Source organism: Peromyscus leucopus, chromosome 5 (genome assembly GCF_004664715.2).
Source record: "Peromyscus leucopus breed LL Stock chromosome 5, UCI_PerLeu_2.1, whole genome shotgun sequence".
NCBI classification, from domain to species: domain Eukaryota; kingdom Metazoa; phylum Chordata; class Mammalia; order Rodentia; family Cricetidae; genus Peromyscus; species Peromyscus leucopus.
In genome coordinates, this window is record NC_051067.1 from 74,859,050 (window position 1) to 74,877,426 (window position 18,377).

The 18,377-nt window shown below is 56.5% G+C and overlaps 3 protein-coding genes across 6 annotated transcripts; 2 read left to right on the forward strand and 1 right to left on the reverse strand.

Annotated features, from left to right (window-relative positions):
* The first annotated feature begins 1,230 nt into the window (after positions 1 to 1,230).
* Samd1 (sterile alpha motif domain containing 1) lies at positions 1,231 to 3,994 on the forward strand. The gene is given in 7 exon segments (XM_028858657.2): positions 1,231 to 1,591; positions 1,594 to 1,896; positions 1,899 to 2,143; positions 2,517 to 2,814; positions 2,898 to 2,994; positions 3,091 to 3,202; positions 3,295 to 3,994. Coding segments are annotated over 7 exon segments (1,560 nt in total). The 5' UTR covers positions 1,231 to 1,245; the 3' UTR covers positions 3,454 to 3,994.
* A 1,147-nt stretch (positions 3,995 to 5,141) lies between these two features.
* C5H19orf67 (chromosome 5 C19orf67 homolog) lies at positions 5,142 to 8,346 on the forward strand. 3 transcript variants are annotated; one of them, XM_028858659.2, is made up of 6 exons: positions 5,142 to 5,491; positions 6,491 to 6,635; positions 6,747 to 6,847; positions 6,922 to 7,107; positions 7,500 to 7,634; positions 8,027 to 8,346. In XM_028858659.2, the coding sequence occupies exons 1-6, from the start codon at positions 5,163 to 5,165 to the stop codon at positions 8,199 to 8,201; spliced, it is 1,071 nt and encodes a 356-aa protein (XP_028714492.1). In that variant the 5' UTR covers positions 5,142 to 5,162; the 3' UTR covers positions 8,202 to 8,346. The 3 variants fall into 3 exon arrangements, with proteins under 3 accessions (XP_028714492.1, XP_037061926.1, XP_037061927.1); XM_037206031.1 differs by having other exon boundaries at positions 6,491 to 6,847; XM_037206032.1 differs by having other exon boundaries at positions 6,491 to 6,847; positions 6,999 to 7,107; positions 8,027 to 8,118.
* Positions 8,347 to 13,866: 5,520 nt separating this feature from the next.
* Positions 13,867 to 15,916, reverse strand: Misp3 (MISP family member 3). 2 transcript variants are annotated; one of them, XM_037205616.1, is made up of 3 exons: positions 14,874 to 15,916; positions 14,407 to 14,480; positions 13,867 to 14,162 (listed from the first exon to the last, which is right to left on the reverse strand). In XM_037205616.1, exons 1-3 carry the CDS (start codon positions 15,415 to 15,417, stop codon positions 14,148 to 14,150), a joined length of 633 nt encoding a protein of 210 aa, XP_037061511.1. In that variant the 5' UTR covers positions 15,418 to 15,916; the 3' UTR covers positions 13,867 to 14,147. The 2 variants fall into 2 exon arrangements, with proteins under 2 accessions (XP_037061511.1, XP_028714493.1); XM_028858660.2 differs by having other exon boundaries at positions 13,867 to 14,165; positions 14,874 to 15,915.
* Between the last annotated feature and the right edge of the window lie 2,461 nt (positions 15,917 to 18,377).

Sequence of the window (18,377 nt, forward strand, 5' to 3'; positions counted from 1 at the left end):
TGGTATTCCCGACTTCGATCACACCCTCACACCCTCAGGGTGTTGGAAAGGGAATCTCGGACCTCAGCGTCCAGGCTCCGGAGACCCCGGCTCCGGGACCCTGGAGAAACCGGGTTTAACTGGAATTCCTGCACTTCCTCCGCCCCGCCAGAGAAAGGAGGGGTGGGGTGGGCAAACTGTCCTTTGACCCTGAGTTCGGGGTCCTCAAATCTGCTCGTACTCCTACTTCGTGTAGTCCGGGACCGAAGGGGCACTGGAGGAAGCCGTCCGGACCGGTGCGGCCAAACTGCAGCGGGATCGGCCGGGTAGAAGGAGAAACGGGGAGCCCCGCGCGCCCCCAAGCCCTCGTCTAGGTGCGGCAGGGCCGCTGGTGAGGTCTCCGCGGCTCCCCTGGAGAGCGACGCGTCGGGCCGCGGCGCGGCTAGTTCCCGGTAAGTGCGGTCCCGAGAGCGCTGCGCGCGGAGAGGCGTGGAGAGGGGGCTGGGCGCCGAGGACGTCTGGGTCCCGCGCCCAATGGCTGGAGGGCGGCCGAACGCCGCCCGCGCGCCCCGCCCGCCCCTGTCCCCTCCCCCCTCGCGCTCCCCTCCCCCTCCCCCGCCCGCCGCGCTCCCCGCCCCCGCTCCGGCGCCAACTCCGCGGCGCCTCCTTAAAAAGCGCGCGGGAGTTGTAAGGGGGGGCCGGAGCGAGCCGGAGTGAGCTAGAGAGCCGGGTACACGGGGCGGGCGGGGGCCCGGGCTCCACCTTAAAAGCGGGCGCGTGGGGGTGGGAGGGAGCGAGGAAGGCGGGCAGCGGGGGAGGGCGAGCAGGAAGGGGGCCGGAGTGTCCCGGGCGCAGGGCGCGCGTGCGGCGGCGGCGGCGGGGAGGGGCCGGCCGCGCCGCGCTCCCCTCCTCCCTCCTCGCATCCCCGGCCCCGCGCGCGCCCAGCAGAAGCGGGGCTGTTGTGTGCGTGCGTGCGAGTGAGTGAGTGTGTGCATATTTTTTTCCTCTTTTCTTTCTCTCTCACTATTTTTTTTTCTGTCTCTCTCGCGCGCTCTCCTCTCTCTCTCTTTTTTTTTTTTTTTTTTTTTTTTTTTTTTTTTTTTTTTTTTGCGAAGAAACAGCAGCGCCGCCGCCGCTCCGCCGAGGCGCTGCGCCCCCCGGGGGGAGGCGGAGGAGGCGGGCAGCGGCGGAGGGAGGGGAGCGGGGAGGGGGCGCCGCGCTGGGAGGGAGGCAGCGCGCACCGTGCAGCCGGGCCGGGCGGGAGGCATGGCGGGGCCCCCGGCCCTACCCCCGCCGGAGACGGCGGCGGCCGCCACCACGGCGGCCGCCGCCTCGTCGTCCGCCGCTTCCCCGCACTACCAAGAGTGGATTCTGGACACCATCGACTCGCTGCGCTCGCGCAAGGCGCGGCCGGACCTGGAGCGCATCTGCCGGATGGTGCGGCGGCGGCACGGCCCGGAGCCCGAGCGCACGCGCGCGGAGCTCGAGAAACTGATCCAGCAGCGCGCCGTGCTTCGGGTCAGCTACAAGGGGAGCATCTCGTACCGCAACGCGGCGCGCGTCCAGCCGCCCCGCCGCGGAGCCACCCCGCCCGCCCCGCCGCGCGTCCCCCGCGGGGCCCCGCCGCGCCGCCGCCCACGCCCGCCCCGCCGCCCGCGCCCGTCGCCGCCCCGACCCGGGCGCCCCGCGCGGCCGCCGCCACAGCGCCCCCTTCTCCCGGCCCCGCGCAGCCGGGTCCCCGGGCGCAGCGGGCCGCGCCCCTAGCCGCGCCGCCACCAGCGCCCGCCGCGCCCCCGGCCGCGGCGCCCCCAGCCGGCCCGCGCCGAGCACCGCCGCCCGCCGTCGCCGCCCGGGAGCCGCCGCCGCCGGCGCCGCCACAGCAGCAGCAGCCGCCACCGCCGCAGCCACAGCCGCCGCCGGAGGGGGCGCGGCGCGAGCGGGCGGCCCGGCGCGGCCCGTGAGCCTGCGGGAAGTCGTGCGCTACCTCGGGGGCAGCGGCGGCGCCAGCGGCCGCCTTACTCGCGGCCGCGTGCAGGGGCTGCTGGAAGAAGAGGCGGCGCGGGGCCGTCTGGAGCGCACCCGCCTGGGAGCGCTCGCACTGCCCCGCGGAGACAGGCCGGGACGGGCGCCGCCGGCCGCTAGCGCACGCGCGGCGCGGAGCAAGGTGAGCGCACCGGGCAGGTGCGGGCGAAGTTGGCGGGGACTGGAGTCCCGGGAGGGAGCGGGACGTCAGGCGGCCGGGGTTCGTCCACGATCCCCGCGGACTCGGAACGCGGTGATCTTGGTCAGTGACCTGATCTGCCGGAGCCTCAGTTTCCTCGGCTGTAAACCGAGAATTGCTGACAGTAGCGACCCCTGGGGGTTGTTGAGCGAGTTTAGTAAGACTTGGCTATTGAGGGCTTTATTAACCCAGAGCCTGGCACGGAAGCGACAGCGTAAAAGTTACTCCGTGTTGTTGTCAAAGGTGGCGTCGGACACTGGATTCCGTCCGGGACTAGAAGAGCTCTAACTCTGCCTGCTTCTTTCTCTGGCCCCAGAGAGGTGGAGAAGAGCGGGTCTTTGAGAAAGAAGAGGAAGACGATGATGAAGACGAGGAGGAGGAGGAGGAGGACAATGTGTCAGAGGGCTCAGAAGTGCCTGAGAGTGACCGACCCGCAGGTGCTCAGCACCACCAGATTAATGGAGAGCGGGGCCCTCAGAGTGCTAAGGAGAGGGCCAAGGAGTGGTCGCCCTGTGGACCCTACCAGAGCCAGGACGAAGGGCGGGGACCAGCACCTGGCAGCTGCACACGCCAGGTGTTCTCGATGACAGCTGTGAATAAAGAAGGGGGATCAGGTAAGGACCCCTTTGGGCCGGGCAGCGCAGAGCAGGGAGCTGTGAACCCCAGCCTGGAGCTGCCCTCTGCTTTTCCTTCTCAGCTTGTGTTGCGGCTGCTCCGGATTCTCCATCTCCTGTGCCTTTGCCCCCAGGAAAACCAGCCCTACCTGGGGCTGATGGGACACCTTTTAGCTGTCCGTAAGTTGAGGCGGTAGGGACGCTGGGATTAGCGCCCGGGTGTATTGGACAGTCACAGCTGATCCATGGTCACTGTTGCTCTCCATTCTGATGCAGTCCTGGGCGCAAAGAAAAGCCAACCGACCCAGTGGAGTGGACGGTCATGGATGTGGTGGAATACTTCACTGAGGCAGGCTTCCCAGAGCAGGCCACTGCTTTTCAAGAGCAGGTGAGTTCCCAGCCCGGGACTACACATGTCTGCACACACACACACAGGGCCTCACAGGTGTCCACTGACCCTGCCCTTTCTGTCCCGCCCAGGAAATCGATGGCAAGTCTTTGTTGCTCATGCAACGGACAGATGTGCTGACTGGCCTGTCCATCCGCCTGGGCCCAGCCTTGAAGATTTACGAGCACCACATCAAGGTCCTTCAGCAAGGCCACTTTGAGGATGAAGACCCTGACGGTTTCCTAGGCTGAGCGCCAGCCTTGCCCCTTCCCCGGCCATCCAGATCTCACCCGCAGGGCCCCCATAGTCCAGGAACTGGACATGGGGGTACCCTCAACCTTCCTAACAGACTTCGGTTACCCAAAAGGGGTACCCTCCTCCATCTCCCTTTTTTCTCGCGCCCTACCTTAGTACATCCCCTCTCCACAGCAGTGGAGGGTGGGGTAGGCGGACTTGGTTGGCTCATTCACAGGGGCCACCTTTTCTCCCCAAACCAGGACACTTTTGAAAAAAAACCAGGGGAGCTTCCTGTGGCCCCCAAACCCTCTTCAGTTCAGCCAGATGTATCTTATATAAGTGTTTTGTTCTGCCTATCCATCCTGGTGGTGGGTTTTCCTCATTCTCCCCCGTGCCCTCCCCCACCCTGACCTCTGGCCTCTGGAGAGCAGGTGAGGTAAGGGACCTTGGGTCCTCCGGCTCCTCCCTTTCTGTCTGTCCATCGTTGCTCCACCTGGCTGTATTGCTTTTTAATATTGCACCGAAGGTTTTTTAAATAAAACTTTAAAAAAAAAAGAGTCCTTTTTTCTGAATGGAGGCAGGAGGTGCTAAGAACCTTGGAGAGTTTAATGTGAGAAGTTTTTTGGGGAGGAAGGAAGAACATTGACGGCTTTCCTCAGCCCACTCCAGTAGGGCCGACTGGCCAAGCATGCAGAATGCTCTGCTTCCATCCCCAACACTGCTAAGGGAAATGGTGTTTACGGCACACCTGTTATCCTCAGCACTTGAGACGACGCAGGATCAGGAATTCAAGGCTAGCCTTAGCTACATAGTGCAAGGCCAGCCTATGCTACATGCAGTCCTGTCTCAAAAAAATATGCTCTAGGACCAGACAGTTCCTTTGTCTTCTGCCCTCTCCTGCCTGCTCAAGTGTTTGTTGAGTGACTAACAGTTCACCGCACACTTCCTGAGCGGTTTGTTTCCTCTGTAGTTTAATGAAGCAGACGTCATAAAAACTCACTTTACAGAACAGGCCGACTGCCTTTGACACAGTCAAGGTGTGAGGGTCACACAGGACAGTGTGTCACCTGTTGCTGCTTTACTGGGAGCCTTGTAATTAATGTATTTGGCTTCCTAGCCACACTTAAATCCCGGTCTTTGCACGTGGCTAGGAATCCAGTCTCCAAGTGTCAGAGGTGTGTTCTGGAACCGGGGCAGGCATACTGGAGCAAAGGAGACAATGGGAAAAGCCAGGTCATCTGTCTGATAATCTTTATTGTAAAAGTAACTGCTGCTCACGAGCCTCTGGTAGACTCACATGCAGATCCCAGCTCAGTGAAGAGTCAGATCTTGGGGGTCACCGGCTGGGGTGGAGCCTAGGCCTCTCGGTAACTGCACTCATGGATTCCTAACACGTTAGGAACCCCTTCCCCTCCAGCCCAGTCAACGGCCTGTGAGAGAAAAGGCTGCCACCTGGCGGGTCTGGGGTTCCGCCCTTGGCATCGCCCTGCCCCGCGCGCCAGGTGCCCGCCGAGCTTCGTGCGCCGCCGTGCAGGCCCAGGCTGCGCGGCCCTCCGCGTGCTCAAATTCAAAAGAGGCAAAAGCCCCGCGGGGCGGCGCCGGTAGAGACGTCGAGGCCGGGCCGAGTGGGTCGTGGCTGCGCTCACTGTCCCGGCCGATCGGCCCCAGGTGTGCTGCATTCCCGGGACGCCGCGGAGGCTGCAGGAGGCTGCGGTGGACGCTGATGGCTGCGGAGCCCTGGGTCGCTGGGTCGCTGGCCCTGGGCCCTGGAGAAGCACCGCCTTCGGACGAACTGGGACCCGGGCCGCCGCCCTATGGAGACCCCTCGTGGTCACCCGCCAGGAGACCCGAGGCCTCGGCGGAGCAGGAGCCCCAGCGGGCACAGCAGCTGATGGAAGCCCCAGCCTCCGCGTCTTCCCGGGAGCCACTGGCAGCCGAGCTCGGGCCGGCCCAGGCTCGCCTCCCACTGGACTCCATGTTCAGCCCCATCACTGACCAGCTCCGGTACCTGCTCAGGAAGGCGGATGACTTTCAAAGCTACTTGCTCTACAGGTGATCCTGTGCAGGGGCCTAGGTTCCAGGACAGGAGGACAGGCTGTGCAGCTCACACAAAGGCCGAAAACTGAACTCAGGGTCCAGAGACAGTACTCAAGGCTAGCTGATTAGGAATGCACTTTACTAGTGTGCCGAGGGCTATGGAGAATTGAGAGGCAGGGGCGGGCAGTGTGTAGGCTTGGGATACCAAGTCTTTCTTCCAGAATTTTGTTTTTGGTTGGTTGGTTATTTGGACGAGTTTTCTTTCTTTCTTTTTTAGATAGGATCTCATCACACCCGAAGTGATGACCCTCCCGACTCAGTCTACTGAGTACTGCCTACCAAATTTGAAATGCTGGCTTAGATTTTTTTTTTTTTTTAAACCTGTGAAAGTCAGCTAAACAAAATCTATCTGCATCACCTCTGGCCAGAGAACTTCTAATGTGAGAGGCCACCCTCCACTCCCAAAGAAAAATGCAATTTCCAGACCAGGGGAAAAGGACTGTGGTATCTGTAGGAGGCTGGCTTAAACCCCAGCTTTCGGAGTATCACTCAGAGCTTTGAGAGAACTAAGTGGCACGTCCCCCCAAACACACCAGGGATGGAAACCAGGCCCTTGTGCTAGGCAAGCGTTGGACCGCAGAGCTGCCCCCCAGCCCAGGTGTCGGCATTTTAACAAATTTCTACATGAGTGATGTAGGTGGTTCTGGAAGACGGGAGGAAGACTTAACAGGGGGTGGGGGGTCCTTCTTATGCTGGGCAGAGACTAAAGCTTTACCCAGGTGAGCCCTAGTCTCTGCTGGCTTAACCTCCAGTCCCTTTTTACGTTTAATTTTTGGGTGCTGGGGATGGAACCCAGGGCTCCGCACGTGCTATTGAAGCGCTCTGACCATTAAGCCTCAGCACCGGGGGAATTCTGTAATGGGTTCAGCCAGGGATACAGGTGGAAGAGTAAGCATGGGACACCTGGGGATGGAGGCAAAGTGATGCCACGTGAAAGTCCCTTTCTCCCTTCAGCAGGGACCGAGTACAGAAAGAACAGCTAGCCAAGGCCATGCCCACCTTCCTAACAATGTGTGAGCCTTACTTCCTGTACCTTGAGGCTGCTGCAAGGAGCGTCCCTCCGATCTACGGAGCCCTGCAGGAGCTGGTCCGGAAGGGGGTGTGTACCGGAGCTGTCTTACCAGGCCTCTTTCTCCTCTGGACTCTGCCTAGGGGGAGGAGGGTTGCTTCTGGCCGACCATCTGAGGTCATGAAGTCCCACCTTCCACAGCTGTTGGAGATCTCTCAGCAGCTAACCCTGCGCTTGGAGCAGTTAGTTCTCATGTATGCCTCCTTCGGGTTCGTGGACCTGGAGGAAACCAACCCTTTGAGGTAAGGGGGCAGGAAATGAGTGTGGGGTGGCGGAGGCCAGGACCCAGCTTGCTGTCCACTCTATCTCCTGCTAGCATCTCCTGCTTCTTCTGCGGGAGGTTCTCCATTAGCCCTTCCCACGATGTGTCCATCTTCCGATACTGCACCCCAGCTGCGTACACTGCCAGTCACTTCCCGAGATACCTCTACAAGAAGATGCGCTGGAACCTAGAGACCACCACAGAGGCCAGCAGCCAGGGACAAGACTCCCACGTGGATTAGTGAGTTTCTTTGTCAAAATCAAAATCTTTCCCCTCCTGTGCTGAATGTCAGGTTGAACCTTTACACCACCACCAAAGAGCGAAAAGCAAGACAGGAAAAGGAACACCTTCTGCAGTGCTGGGGTAAAATCCAGGACCTTGCATATACTAACTAGGCCAGCAATGTACACCACTGAGCTTCACCTCCTACCTTTAGTTTTCTTAACTCCACCTTCCCATTAAAATAAAAATTCTCATCTTCAGGTTAGGCCACCAGGGAGGAAAGCCCTCAGCATTGAGCCACATTGAGAACATCAGGCAACTTCTGATGGACTTGAACCTCACCTCCAGAATTAAAGCCCTCAGCAGAAAAACTTAAGGAATTGCTTTTCTTTCTCCTCTCTCCCTCTCAGCTACTTCTTATGTTATCGCGATACATGGGAGGATGCAGGCCAGGGTCCAGCCAATTCGTGCCCCCAAATCCAGAAACTCTGGTCCATCGGCCGGTGGATACCCCTAGGACCAGCAGAGGATGACCTTGATTCATGGTAGGATCCCAGTGATGGTGATGTAGGCTTGAGGTCTGAGGGAGGGCGGGACAGAACCCCAAGGACTGGATCTCGGGGGAACACTCAGCTTCCACTGGCAGCAGGTATCGCGTTTTACTGTGCCCTGAAGAGTGCTTTATGCAGACCAAACAGCAGTTCATAGGGGTGTGGACCAACCCATTTTACAAAGAAGAAAACATGTTTTCAGAGAGGATAAGTCACTCTCCCAGGAAGCTAGTAAAGTGATTAGCAGCCTCAAGTCCAGAGCTTCAACTCAGGAGTTTGTCAACAGAGGAAACACTTTCCCTTAGGGTATCCCCCACCCCTAACTGGAAGCCCCTCCCAGCCTTAAGCAGTGGTGCTCAAGTCCAGGCTTGTCTCCGGGCCCCCAGGATTTTGTGCCCGCAGCCACCCGGGGACTACCAGCAGCTACTAACCATCGGCTTCGAGGAGCCGTCGCATGTGCTGGCCACCGACCTGCTGGTACAGATCCTCATGGGCCAGGTCGGCCCCGCCCGGCCCCCCAGCGCTGCCGGGCCCTCGGCTTGGGCTGCCCCGGCATCCTGAGCCCCAGGAGAAGACGCCAGCCCCGGCTTGATAACCCCAAACTCCAGGCAGGAACAGGGGCGGGCTGCACTGAGGACGCCGCGGCACGGGCCACCGAACACCAAGTGCACACACACTTTTCTGTTAATAAAAGAGCGAGGTCAGAGGTTCTGTGTCTCCTGTGAGCGCCGCGTCCCTCCCCTGGGGGCGGGTAGGCCCCGCCCACCGAGGGGCCTTCTGGGAAGTGTAGTCCAAAGACCTCAGCGAGAGAGCTGCGCGTGCGCAGAAGCACACATGAGTCAAAGAGGGAAGTAGCGGCTCTCGTCAGCAACCGGAACCCAGAAAACAAGTTTCTGGTAGCAGGAAAATTCTAGGCCCACTGGAGGAAGACTTAGAACTACGCCCGTTTTTTTTAACCCGGAAGTGATTCCTATCCAGGGTTAAGAAAAAAAAAAACCCCACAACTACATTTCCCGATGTGCCCTAGGAAACTGCGGGGGCTCAGTTTGCAGAGTGGAGTCGGACTTTCTTCAGCTTTTGGGGTGCCCGAGGCGAGCTGATTGTTGTCTTGCCCCACGAAGAGTCCGGAGTGCAGGGTAGCCGAGTCCTGGGGCTCTCGGCCTCACATCGGTCTTGGGCTGGCGAGGAGGCTCTAGCCGAGAGAAATGAACTCCTGCTCCGTGCCATGCTCTAGGTTCAGGATCTGGGTCTTCCGAGCGAAACTGGTCCCCGCATAGGAATGGGGTTCTTCCTCCTCCCCTGGGTCACTCTGAGAGGTCGATATTTGGATCCTAAAATTTTCACAGAGTCAGAATGTGAGACCCAGAATTATTGAGGCCCAGAACCATGCCTTTGTGGGTTTTGATTTTTTAAGAGTAATTTTTTGCCTGGTGTTGTGGCGCATGCCTTTATTCTCAGCACTAGGGAGCAGAGGCAGGTGGATCTCTGTGAGTTTGAGGCCAGACTGGACTACAAAGCGAGTTCCAGAACAGTCAGGGCTGTTACACAGAGAAACCCTGTCTCAAAAAACAAAAGGGTAATGTTTATTAGCCGGGCATAGTAGCACACACCTTTAATCATAGCACTCGGGAAAACCAAGGCAGGGGGGTCTCTTTGAGTTTGAGGCCAGCCGAGTCTACATAGTGAGTTCCGGGATGTCAGGGCTATGTAAAGAGACCCTATCTCTCTCCAAAAAAAAAAAAAAAAAAAGTTTTATTTTTATTAATATGTGAGTTTTCCCTGCTTGCCCAAGGAGGCCAGAAGAGGGCATCGATACGCTGGGACTGGAATTATAGTTGTCAGCCTCCGTGTGGGTGCAAGAAACTGAACAAGGGTCCTCTCGAAGAGCCTCCAGGGCTCTTATCAGCAAAGCCGTCTGGCCAGCACTTTTTTCTTCTTTTTAAATCCAGTCTTAGTATATAGCCCAGGTTGTCCTTTTTGTCCAGCCTGGGCCTCCAGAGTGTGCCACCATGCCTTATGCGTCAGTAAGTCAGCTGATAACACCTGGTACATACTAATCTAAACCTGTTTGAAACAGATGTGACGAGTGCGCTGACTCCACGTTACACACCAAACCCAGGCTCTTACGGAGAGGCCTTTGCTGACACCAATGACTGCATCATGTTTTACTCCACAGCTCGGATCAGAATATCCAAGACTGTTCTGATTCCTCCTAGTGTTGACTGGACTAACTGCTGTGCCTATTCACATCGTCCCTCCCAGCACACACTTGGGGGCTCACAACCATTTGTAACTCCAGTTGTAGGGGATCCAGTGCCCTTTTTTTGGCTTCTGCAGGCACACAGGTAGTACACAAACATACTGCAAGGGAATTTATACTATCATACAGATAAGTATAAATACTGATGTCAGGGTTTGGGGGTGTGGTTGAACTTAGCATGCACAAGGCTCTAGGTTTGATCCCCAGCACTACAGAAGAGTTGCCTGAGCACAGTGGTGCATGCACACCTGTGATCCCAGCACTCGGGAGCTGGAGGATGGCTGTAAGCTGGAGGCCAGCCTTGCTTAATAAAACGGAGCTGTGTGTCATGTACTTGTCACACAAGCTCAGTTTGAATACTGGAACCCACCTAAAGATGGACGGAGAGAACTGACCCCAAAACGTTGTCCTCTGACCACCACACATATGTAGTAGCATGTCGCCCCCCCATCATACACATACACAATATAAATATGCTGTCTATGAGGGCACATACCTTTAATCTCAGTGCTTGAGAGGCAGAGTCAGGCAGATCTTGGTGAGTTCTAAGCCAGCCAGGACTACATAGTGTGGGAGGGAGCACTGGAGAGAGAGCCCAGCAGGTAAGAACACTGGCTGCTCTTCCAGAAGACCAAGATTCAGTTCCCAACACTCGCATTGTGATTGGCAACCAGTTCCACAGCACTGAGCACCCTTCCCATGGCACAAGTACGCAGACATACATGCAGGCAGAACACTCACATAGTTTTAATTTAAAAAATAAGGTGGACAGCTTCTGAGGAACATCCGAGGTTGACCTTTGGCCTCCACACACAGATGTGTGCACTCACATGAACTCAGACACACCACACCCACCAAAGAGCAGCTTGTGATCCATTTGCCACCTTAGTGGCTCTCCACTGTCTTCCCATCAGTCCCAAGGTCACAGTCAAGCATTCGGCGATGTAGACTCTGGAGGGGTCCTTCTGGGGCTGACATCATATGGACCTTTCCCTTGTTTATTTGATGCCATTTCATTAGTCACTTGCTGTAAGCTGGAGGTCAGCCTGGTTAGCACAGTGAGACTCGGGGGCCAGAACCGACAAGTCCGAAATTTAAACCATAATGCTAGTATTTAATTATTTGTGTCAGCGTGTGTGTTATTGTGGACAGGCCATGGCATATGTGTGGTGGCTGGAAGAGAACTCTGGGTGCCAGCCCTGGTCTCCCACCTTGTTTTACACAAAGCTGTCGTGTGTGCAGACTAGCTGCCCTCAAGTTTCCAGGGATTCTCTTGTCTCTGCCCCTCACTTCCTAGTAAGGGCCTGCAGGACTTTGCATGCACCATGGCTTTTTATGTGGTTTCTGGGGATCTGAATTCAGATCATCAGGCGAGCATGACGAATGTTTTACCCACTGAGACACCTCCTCAGCCCCTCTATTATTTATATATTTTTTGAGACAGGGTATCATATAGCCAGACGGCCTCAAGCTCTCCATGTAGCTGAGGATGGCCTTGAACTTCTGATCTGTCTGCTCCGACCTCTGCAATTACAGGTTTGCACCAAGGTTTGTGTGTTGCCGGGCAAGTACTTCACCGACTGAGCCGTATCCCCAGCCCTCCACACTTGTACAGTGTTTTGAGGGCCCGCCCACTTTTTCCAGTCCTCGCACTTCTAAGAAGCTGTTCAACTACCCTGACAGTATGTGAATTACACAGATACCGTTTTCTCAGACTGTTTAGAGCGTTTACCAGAAGCTGAGCAGTTTGCAGTGTCCCAGCCACTGGTCACTCCCACTTGTGTTTTCCCTCTCCTGCAACAGGAGATCACTATGTAGACCAGGCTGACCTTGAACTCAGATCTGCCTGTCTCCAATTCCTAAGTTCTGAGTTTAAAGGCAAATGGCTGCCTACCAGTCCCACTTGAATAATTTTAAGTTTTTTTTAAAACCTGGTCTGATGACATAGGCCTTGAATCCCAACACTTAGGAAGCAGAAACAGGAAGATCACAGGTTCAAAGCCATCCTGATCCACATAGCCAGCCAGGGTTATATAGTGAGTCCCCATCTCAAAAGATTTTTAAAGGGGAAAGAGGTTCCTAAATAGTAAAAATCAGTAGTTTTGTTTTAGCTCAAACCCAGGGCCTTCTACTTGCCAGGCAAATGCTCAAGATTTGTTTTTTAATTAAAGAATTTTTTTTTTTTTGAGACAGGGTTTCTCTGTGTAGTTTTGGTGCCTGTCCTGGATCTCGCTTTGTAGACCAGGCTGGCCTCAAACTCACAGAGATCCACCTGGCTCTGCCTCCTGAGTGCTGGAATTAAAGGTATGTGCCACCACAGCCCAGCAAGGATTTTTTATTTCTAAAAATTATATATGTGGCCAGGCATGGTCGCACACACCTTTAATATCAGCACTCAGAGGCAGAGGCAGGAAGATCTCTGTGAGTTCAAGGCCAGCCTGGTCTACATAATTCTAGGACAACTAGGACTATATAGAGGAGAGAGCCTGTCTTAAATGTGAGTGTGTGTGTGTGTGTGTGTGTGTGTGTGTGTGTGTGTGTGCATGAGTATGTGTGGGCTCAGGCATGAAAGTGTTCCTGTGTATTCCAGGGTGCCAGAGGAGCCCAAAAGACAGGATCTGATTTTCTGGAGCTGGAGTTACAGGTGATTGTGTACCACTCAAAACTGTGTGCCGGGAAATAAACCTGGCTCCTCTGCATGCGCAGCAAACATTTTTTTGGTTAGTTGGTTGTTTCTTTCTTTCTTTCTTTCTTTTTTTTTTTTTTTTTTTTTTTTTTTGGTTTTTCAAGACAAGAGTTTGCTGTGTAGCTCTGAGCTGTCCTGGAACTCACTCTGTAGACCAGGCTGGACTCAAACTCAGAAATCTACCTGCCTCTGCCTCCCAAGTGCTGGGATTAAAGGTGTGCGCCACCACTGCCTGGCAGAGTAGCAAAAACTCTTAACTTTAAGCCACTCTCCGTCCTGGCTTGGTCTGGTGAACAGTCGCACGCTCTTTAAATCCCAGCACTCGGGAGGCAGAGGCAGGCGGGATCTCTGTGAGTATTGAGCCTCTGGTCGACAACCAGTAGCTTGAGTTCCAGGACTGGGCCTCGCGCAGGCCTACACAAAGAGCACACACACACACACACTACAAAGACATAACAAAAAAAAAAAAAAAAAGAAAAAGCACCTGACCACAGAGAGAAGAGAATATGAAAGAAACCTGCTAGAAGAAGAAGACAGGGTGGAGGAAACGGTATCATAATTGCTATTTTTTTAAAAAAAAAAAATTTTACAGAGGGGGGGACACACCAATAGACAGGAAGGCAGAGGAAGGAGGGGAAGGAAGAGAGAGGACTGAAGGACAGAGAAAGTAAAGAGAAAGAAAGAAAAGAAAAGAAAAGAAAAGAAAGAAAGAAAGAAATGCACCCTTATTTTAATTTATGTGTATATGTATGCCTTTTGTGTGAATGTATGCCATGTATGTTCAAGTGCTCCCGGAGGCCAGAAGAGGATGACTGATCCCCTGGAGCTGGAGTTACAAGCAGTTATGCCCCTCCCATGTGGATGCTGGGAACTGAACTCAGGTTATTTACAAAGCAAGCACTCTTTATCCTGAATCGTCTCTCCAGCCCACCACTGGTATTTTTCACTATTGTTTATTTCCCTAGAGCAGGGACAATTGCACAGCGCACCTCTTTCTAGCAGCGCCCTGAGCACAGGACGCCTTTGGCACCAATAAAAGCTGAGATCTGGAGACCCAAAGTGGAGTCTATGGGCTGGTGCGCAACATTTTGCACTCGCACCACCAGGGGGCAGTAGGGCCCCGGCCTCCAGCCCCGGGTTAGCAGGCAGCCGGGAACAGAGACCAGAGCGCATTTCGAATTCCAACATTCCGATGCGATCCTCTGGTGGCTTTCCTGGGAGTCCTTCACCCGCCCAACTCCCGCTCCACCCAGACTAAGGAGGTTCCGGTAGAAAACAGCTTGCATTAAAACCCAGGAAGTGGGGGGCGGGGGGCTTTATTTTGTGTTTCACTCACAGGTTTTGCGGGTGGTTGTTAGTTTTCCAGTGAAGACTAAACAATTTTAATGGAGAAAGGTGGTTAATTCCATAGTCAGTATCAAGGATGGGCAGGATTTCAAGTTGCCATCGAAGAGAGCTGGCTCCTCCCTCTCCAGGCCTTCTGCTGATCCGGAGGGTAACTCTACCCTGGTTCTTTAAAGGGTTTGTCACTTCTGGACGAGTGTCCCAGCCTTCGCAGCCCTCAGGGTCTGCTCTCCTACTAGGGAAAAGAGGAGAGAAAGGCCACCATCAGGGGCAAGAGCTATACCCAGGCGCGTGGGGGTGAAACAGTCTGTGCTCCGGCCCCCAGCTCCTCTTCACTCTCCGGGTCACGTCTAAGACTTCGAGTTTGGGCTTGAGTGGCGCTCCAGGGGGACCAGGATGCACCTTTCCCTTCTCAGTGCCCAGGCGCTGCAGGGACGGGTGGGAGAGCGACAAGCTTTGGAAAGAGAGGCTCCTACCTTGTCCAGGCCGTTCTCCGAGGCCCGTCTCCGCGGGGGCCAGATCACCGCCAACTTTCCGTCTCCCCTGCTCGCTGTGGGGGAAGGGACGCTCAGCCGCGGCTGCCCCCCCTCCCCGGGCGCTAGCTGGAGGGTGGCCGCACCCCTTAAACACATACAGGTGTGCACCCCTCCCTCCCCGTGGAGGCCTCCACCCAGTTCTGGGGACCCAAGAACAGGAGTGAGGCAAACCCAGCATAGACAGGAGCCTGAAAACAACGGGGACCCGAGAATGCCGGAAGCCAGCCAAGGTTCCAAGACAATGTGTGGTGGATCTGCTGGTGATCCTCACTCCAGGTGTGGGAGTGGGGAACAGAAGGTGACCCCCGAAGAATAGTTAAGGGTCCCGGGAGTCTGCAAGCCTACAGATGTAGGGCCACTGGAGGTGGAGACAGCGGGAGCTCTGGGACCCGGGGTGACCGGCTTACGGGTGAGGCTGGGCGCTGGCTCCTCGACCTCAGCGGCCCCGTAGATGCTGCGCCGCTGCAACTGCAGCTCCCGCTCGCGCTCGCGCACCTGGCGCACCTCCTGCTCCAGCAGTGACAGGGAGACAAGCGGCGGCGACTGCCCCAGCACCGGGCAGCCGTCCTGAACGGCGGGGTGGAGCCGGCCTCCCGCCTCCGGCCGCCGCTGCAAGCCCCCGCCGTCCTCCGCTGCTGCCTCAAAGAAGCGCTTGAGTTCGTCCAGCGGCTGTGGCCGCCGCCGGGCGCCGGGCTGCGGAGCCGCGGGGCTCGCCAGCGCCGCCTGCCTGTGAGCCTCGCGTTCGATGTCCCGTTGCATCTTCGCGCCCGCCCGAGCGCGCTCCAGGGCGCGCGGCAGTTGGGGGCCGGGGCCGGGCCGGCTGAGCACCGGCCTCACGCGCAACTCGATGAGTTCCTCGCCGGCACGGCCGGGACTCAGACCCCGGCTCCGGCGCAGGCTCTCCTCGCGCTCGCAGCTGCGGCGGATTTCGCGCTGGATGGGCGTCTCCATCAGCAGTTCCGCAGGCGCCCGGTGAGATGCCGCGGGCCTCGGTGGAAAACACCCCGGGAGGTTTCCGAGTCGAGAGAGGGACACTGCCCCAGTACCTCCGTTATCCGAGTGCCAGGCGGTCCAGCTAGGGACCGTCCAGGCTTTCTGTGTCCTGCTCAACTGGTACCTGCGGGACCTGGCTCTCTGGCTCCGAGGTCTTCAAGTCCTCCGCTCCAGAGGTTTCCAGGACCTCACTGCCTCCCCGGCAGCCCTCGGTGCCCTGGCTCTGCGGCTCCCCGAGCACGTAGCCCTAAGATTCAGGTGACCCCAGGACTCCGCTCTCGGGCGCGGAGGCCTGGATGTTCCGAGTTAGGCGCACTTTGAAAATTTCGGTTCTCGGGGCCGGGATTGAGATGCCCAGATGGGTAGGACGCGGTGACCTGCGCAGTACCTGTAGCTGCAGCCGCCGCCCGAGGTTCTAAGGCGTCGCCAGCACTCTTCTTTGACCCGCCTCTGGCCTCCAAGAACGTCCCCCGGGGGCAGGCTGGGCACCGCCCCCCGCACCTGCCAGCGGGATTCGAGCGGCCCTGGGCCCGCCCCCAAGGCCGGGGCTCCTCCGCTGGACGCCGGACTCCCGCCACCTGCGCCCACGGGTTGATTGGAGGGACAGCTTCTTCGGAAGGGGCTTCCCTGAACTCCCTACCCAGGAGGTATGTGTCGCTCTCCCTCTGGGACCACGCTGACACTTTGGGGGTCTCATTTTCCATCACTGCCCGGAGCCCTGACCTCTAGTGGAGCGCCGCGCTGATCTCTGAACCACCACCTCCTTGTTTCCCCGGTCGTCTTTCCCTGACCTCACCAGTCTAGTTCAGTAGGTGCCAGCCCGCGGCCAGCGACGCCCCCGTGGCAGCACGGAGATCGCGGCGCCACACAGCTCGGGTCCGGCCCAAGGGGCGCCCGGGGCCGCCGCACTGCGAGCTGCTGCTGCCCTGCCTTGCTCGGCGCTGCCAGGTTCGCGGCGGCGCTGCGGCTACTCTACGCCCTGGAGCAGCTTCCCTCCCTCCCTTCCAGAAAAGCTCGCAGCAAGGCGTTGGCAGCCAAGTGTCCTGCTAGAAGGAGCGAGGATTGAGAGCAGAGACTCCCGGCCTCTGCCGAGCAATTGCGGCTGGAAGGCGGTCAGCTTGGGGCAAGTTGCTGAGGAGGCCCAAGCTGGAGCAGGAGCCAACGGGCTAGCGGGAGAGACCTCTGTCTGGGGCCGATCTGTGTTCACCAGCAAGATCCATGCTCCAGAGTGCGGGCCAACCACTCCCAGGGAGATGTTCCACTCTCTTGTGGGATGCCGACTTTCAGTAAAACCGGCCCACCCACTCGAGTCATGCTATAGTAATCTGGAAGAAAGACAATTACCTAAAGAAAATAGAAAGAGGGGCTGGAGAGATGGCTCAGCGATTGAGAGCACTGACTGCTCTTCCAGAGGACCGGGTTCAATTCTCGGCACCCACATGGCAGCTCACATCTGCCTGTAACTCCCGTTCCAGGGCTGTTGACACCCTCACACAGACATACATGCAGGCAAAACACCAATGAGCACAAAATAAAAATAAATTAAAAAAGAAAACAGAGGAGCCAGAGCGGCGGTGCGCACCTTTAATCCCAGTACTCACTCAGGAGGCAGAGGCAGGCGGGTTGCCATGAACTGGAGGCCAGCCCCCAGCCTGTTCTACATAGCAAGTTCCAGGTCACCTAGGGCTACTTCGAGTTCTTGTTCCAATAAACAAACAAACAGGAAATAGAGGGCTACAAACCCCAACCATTTGATCACCTCTTTCTGTTTCTCTTGTTCTTGTTTTTGTTTTTCAAGACAGGGTTTCTCCATATAGTTTTGGTGCCTGTCCTGGATCTTGCTCTGTAGCCGGCTGTTTCTCCTCTTATACCCAGCGTCAAATGCTGCCTTCTCTTAGGCTGGGGAGATGGCTGCTCCTCAGTTAAGAGGACTTGCTGCTCTTCCAGGTGACCACGGTGGTTCACACTAATCTGGCCCCTCCCAGACACTGTCCCAACATGGTGCACAGATATGCATGTAGACAAAACACCAATACCCATAAAAATAAACAAATCTTTAAATAATAACAATAAGGCCTGGGATAATGGCTCAGTCTGCAAAGTGCCAATGGCCCATGTATAGGACTGGGGAACGCCAGGAGGATCCCTGGCACCCACCGGTGCCTAGTCTAGCTGAGTGGGTAAAACCCTGTCTCAAAACACAAGGTGGAAGCCAGGCATGGTGGCAAGTGTCTTTTTTTTTTTTTTTTTTTTTGGTTTTCCGAGACAGGGTTTCTCTGTGTAGCTTTGCGCCTTTCCTGGAGCTCACTTGGTAGCCCAGGCTGGCCTCAAACTCACAGAGATCCGCCTGCCTCTGCCTCCCGAGTGCTAGGATTAAAGGCGTGCGCCACCACTGCCTGGCTGGCAAGTGTCTTTAGTCCCAGCACTTGGGAGACAAAGGCAAGTGGAACTCTGAGTTTGAGGCCAGCCTGGCTACAGAGAGAGTTCCAGGACAGCCAGGACTACACAGAGAAACCCTGTCCCAAAAAACAAACAAACAAAAACTAAGTGGAGAATGATGAAAGAAGACTGTTCTTTAAAAAGGTTATTTTTATTTTATGTGCATTGGTGTTTTGCCTGCATGTGTGTCTGTGTGAGAGCGTCAGATCTTGGAGTTATAGACAGTTGTGAGCTACTATATGGGTGCTGGGAACTGAACCCAGATCCTCCAGAAGAGTAGTCAGTGTTCTTAACCACTGAGCCATCTCTCCAACCCCAAAGGGAGACTCTTAACATTGACCTTTGTCCTGTACCTAGTTAGGAACATGTGTGTATGTGTGTGTGACACACACACATTTAACACACACACACACACACACACACACACACACACACACACAAGGGACTGGGGACATGGCTCACCCAGAGTGCTTGTCTAG

Excerpts from the sequence above, each read along its gene's own strand:
- C5H19orf67 (XM_037206031.1), top strand. The coding sequence starts at position 5,163 with ATGGCTGCGGAGCCCTGGGTCGCTGGGTCGCTGGCCCTGGGCCCTGGA. Across the intron at positions 7,108-7,499 it reads CAAGACTCCCACGTGGATTA|CTACTTCTTATGTTATCGCG; the intron begins GTGAGTTTCTTT and ends TCTCCCTCTCAG. Across the intron at positions 7,635-8,026 it reads GAGGATGACCTTGATTCATG|GATTTTGTGCCCGCAGCCAC; the intron begins GTAGGATCCCAG and ends CCGGGCCCCCAG.
- Misp3 (XM_037205616.1), bottom strand. The coding sequence starts at position 15,417 with ATGGAGACGCCCATCCAGCGCGAAATCCGCCGCAGCTGCGAGCGCGAG. Across the intron at positions 14,481-14,873 it reads GCCAGCGCCCAGCCTCACCC|CGAGCAGGGGAGACGGAAAG; the intron begins GTAAGCCGGTCA and ends CTTCCCCCACAG.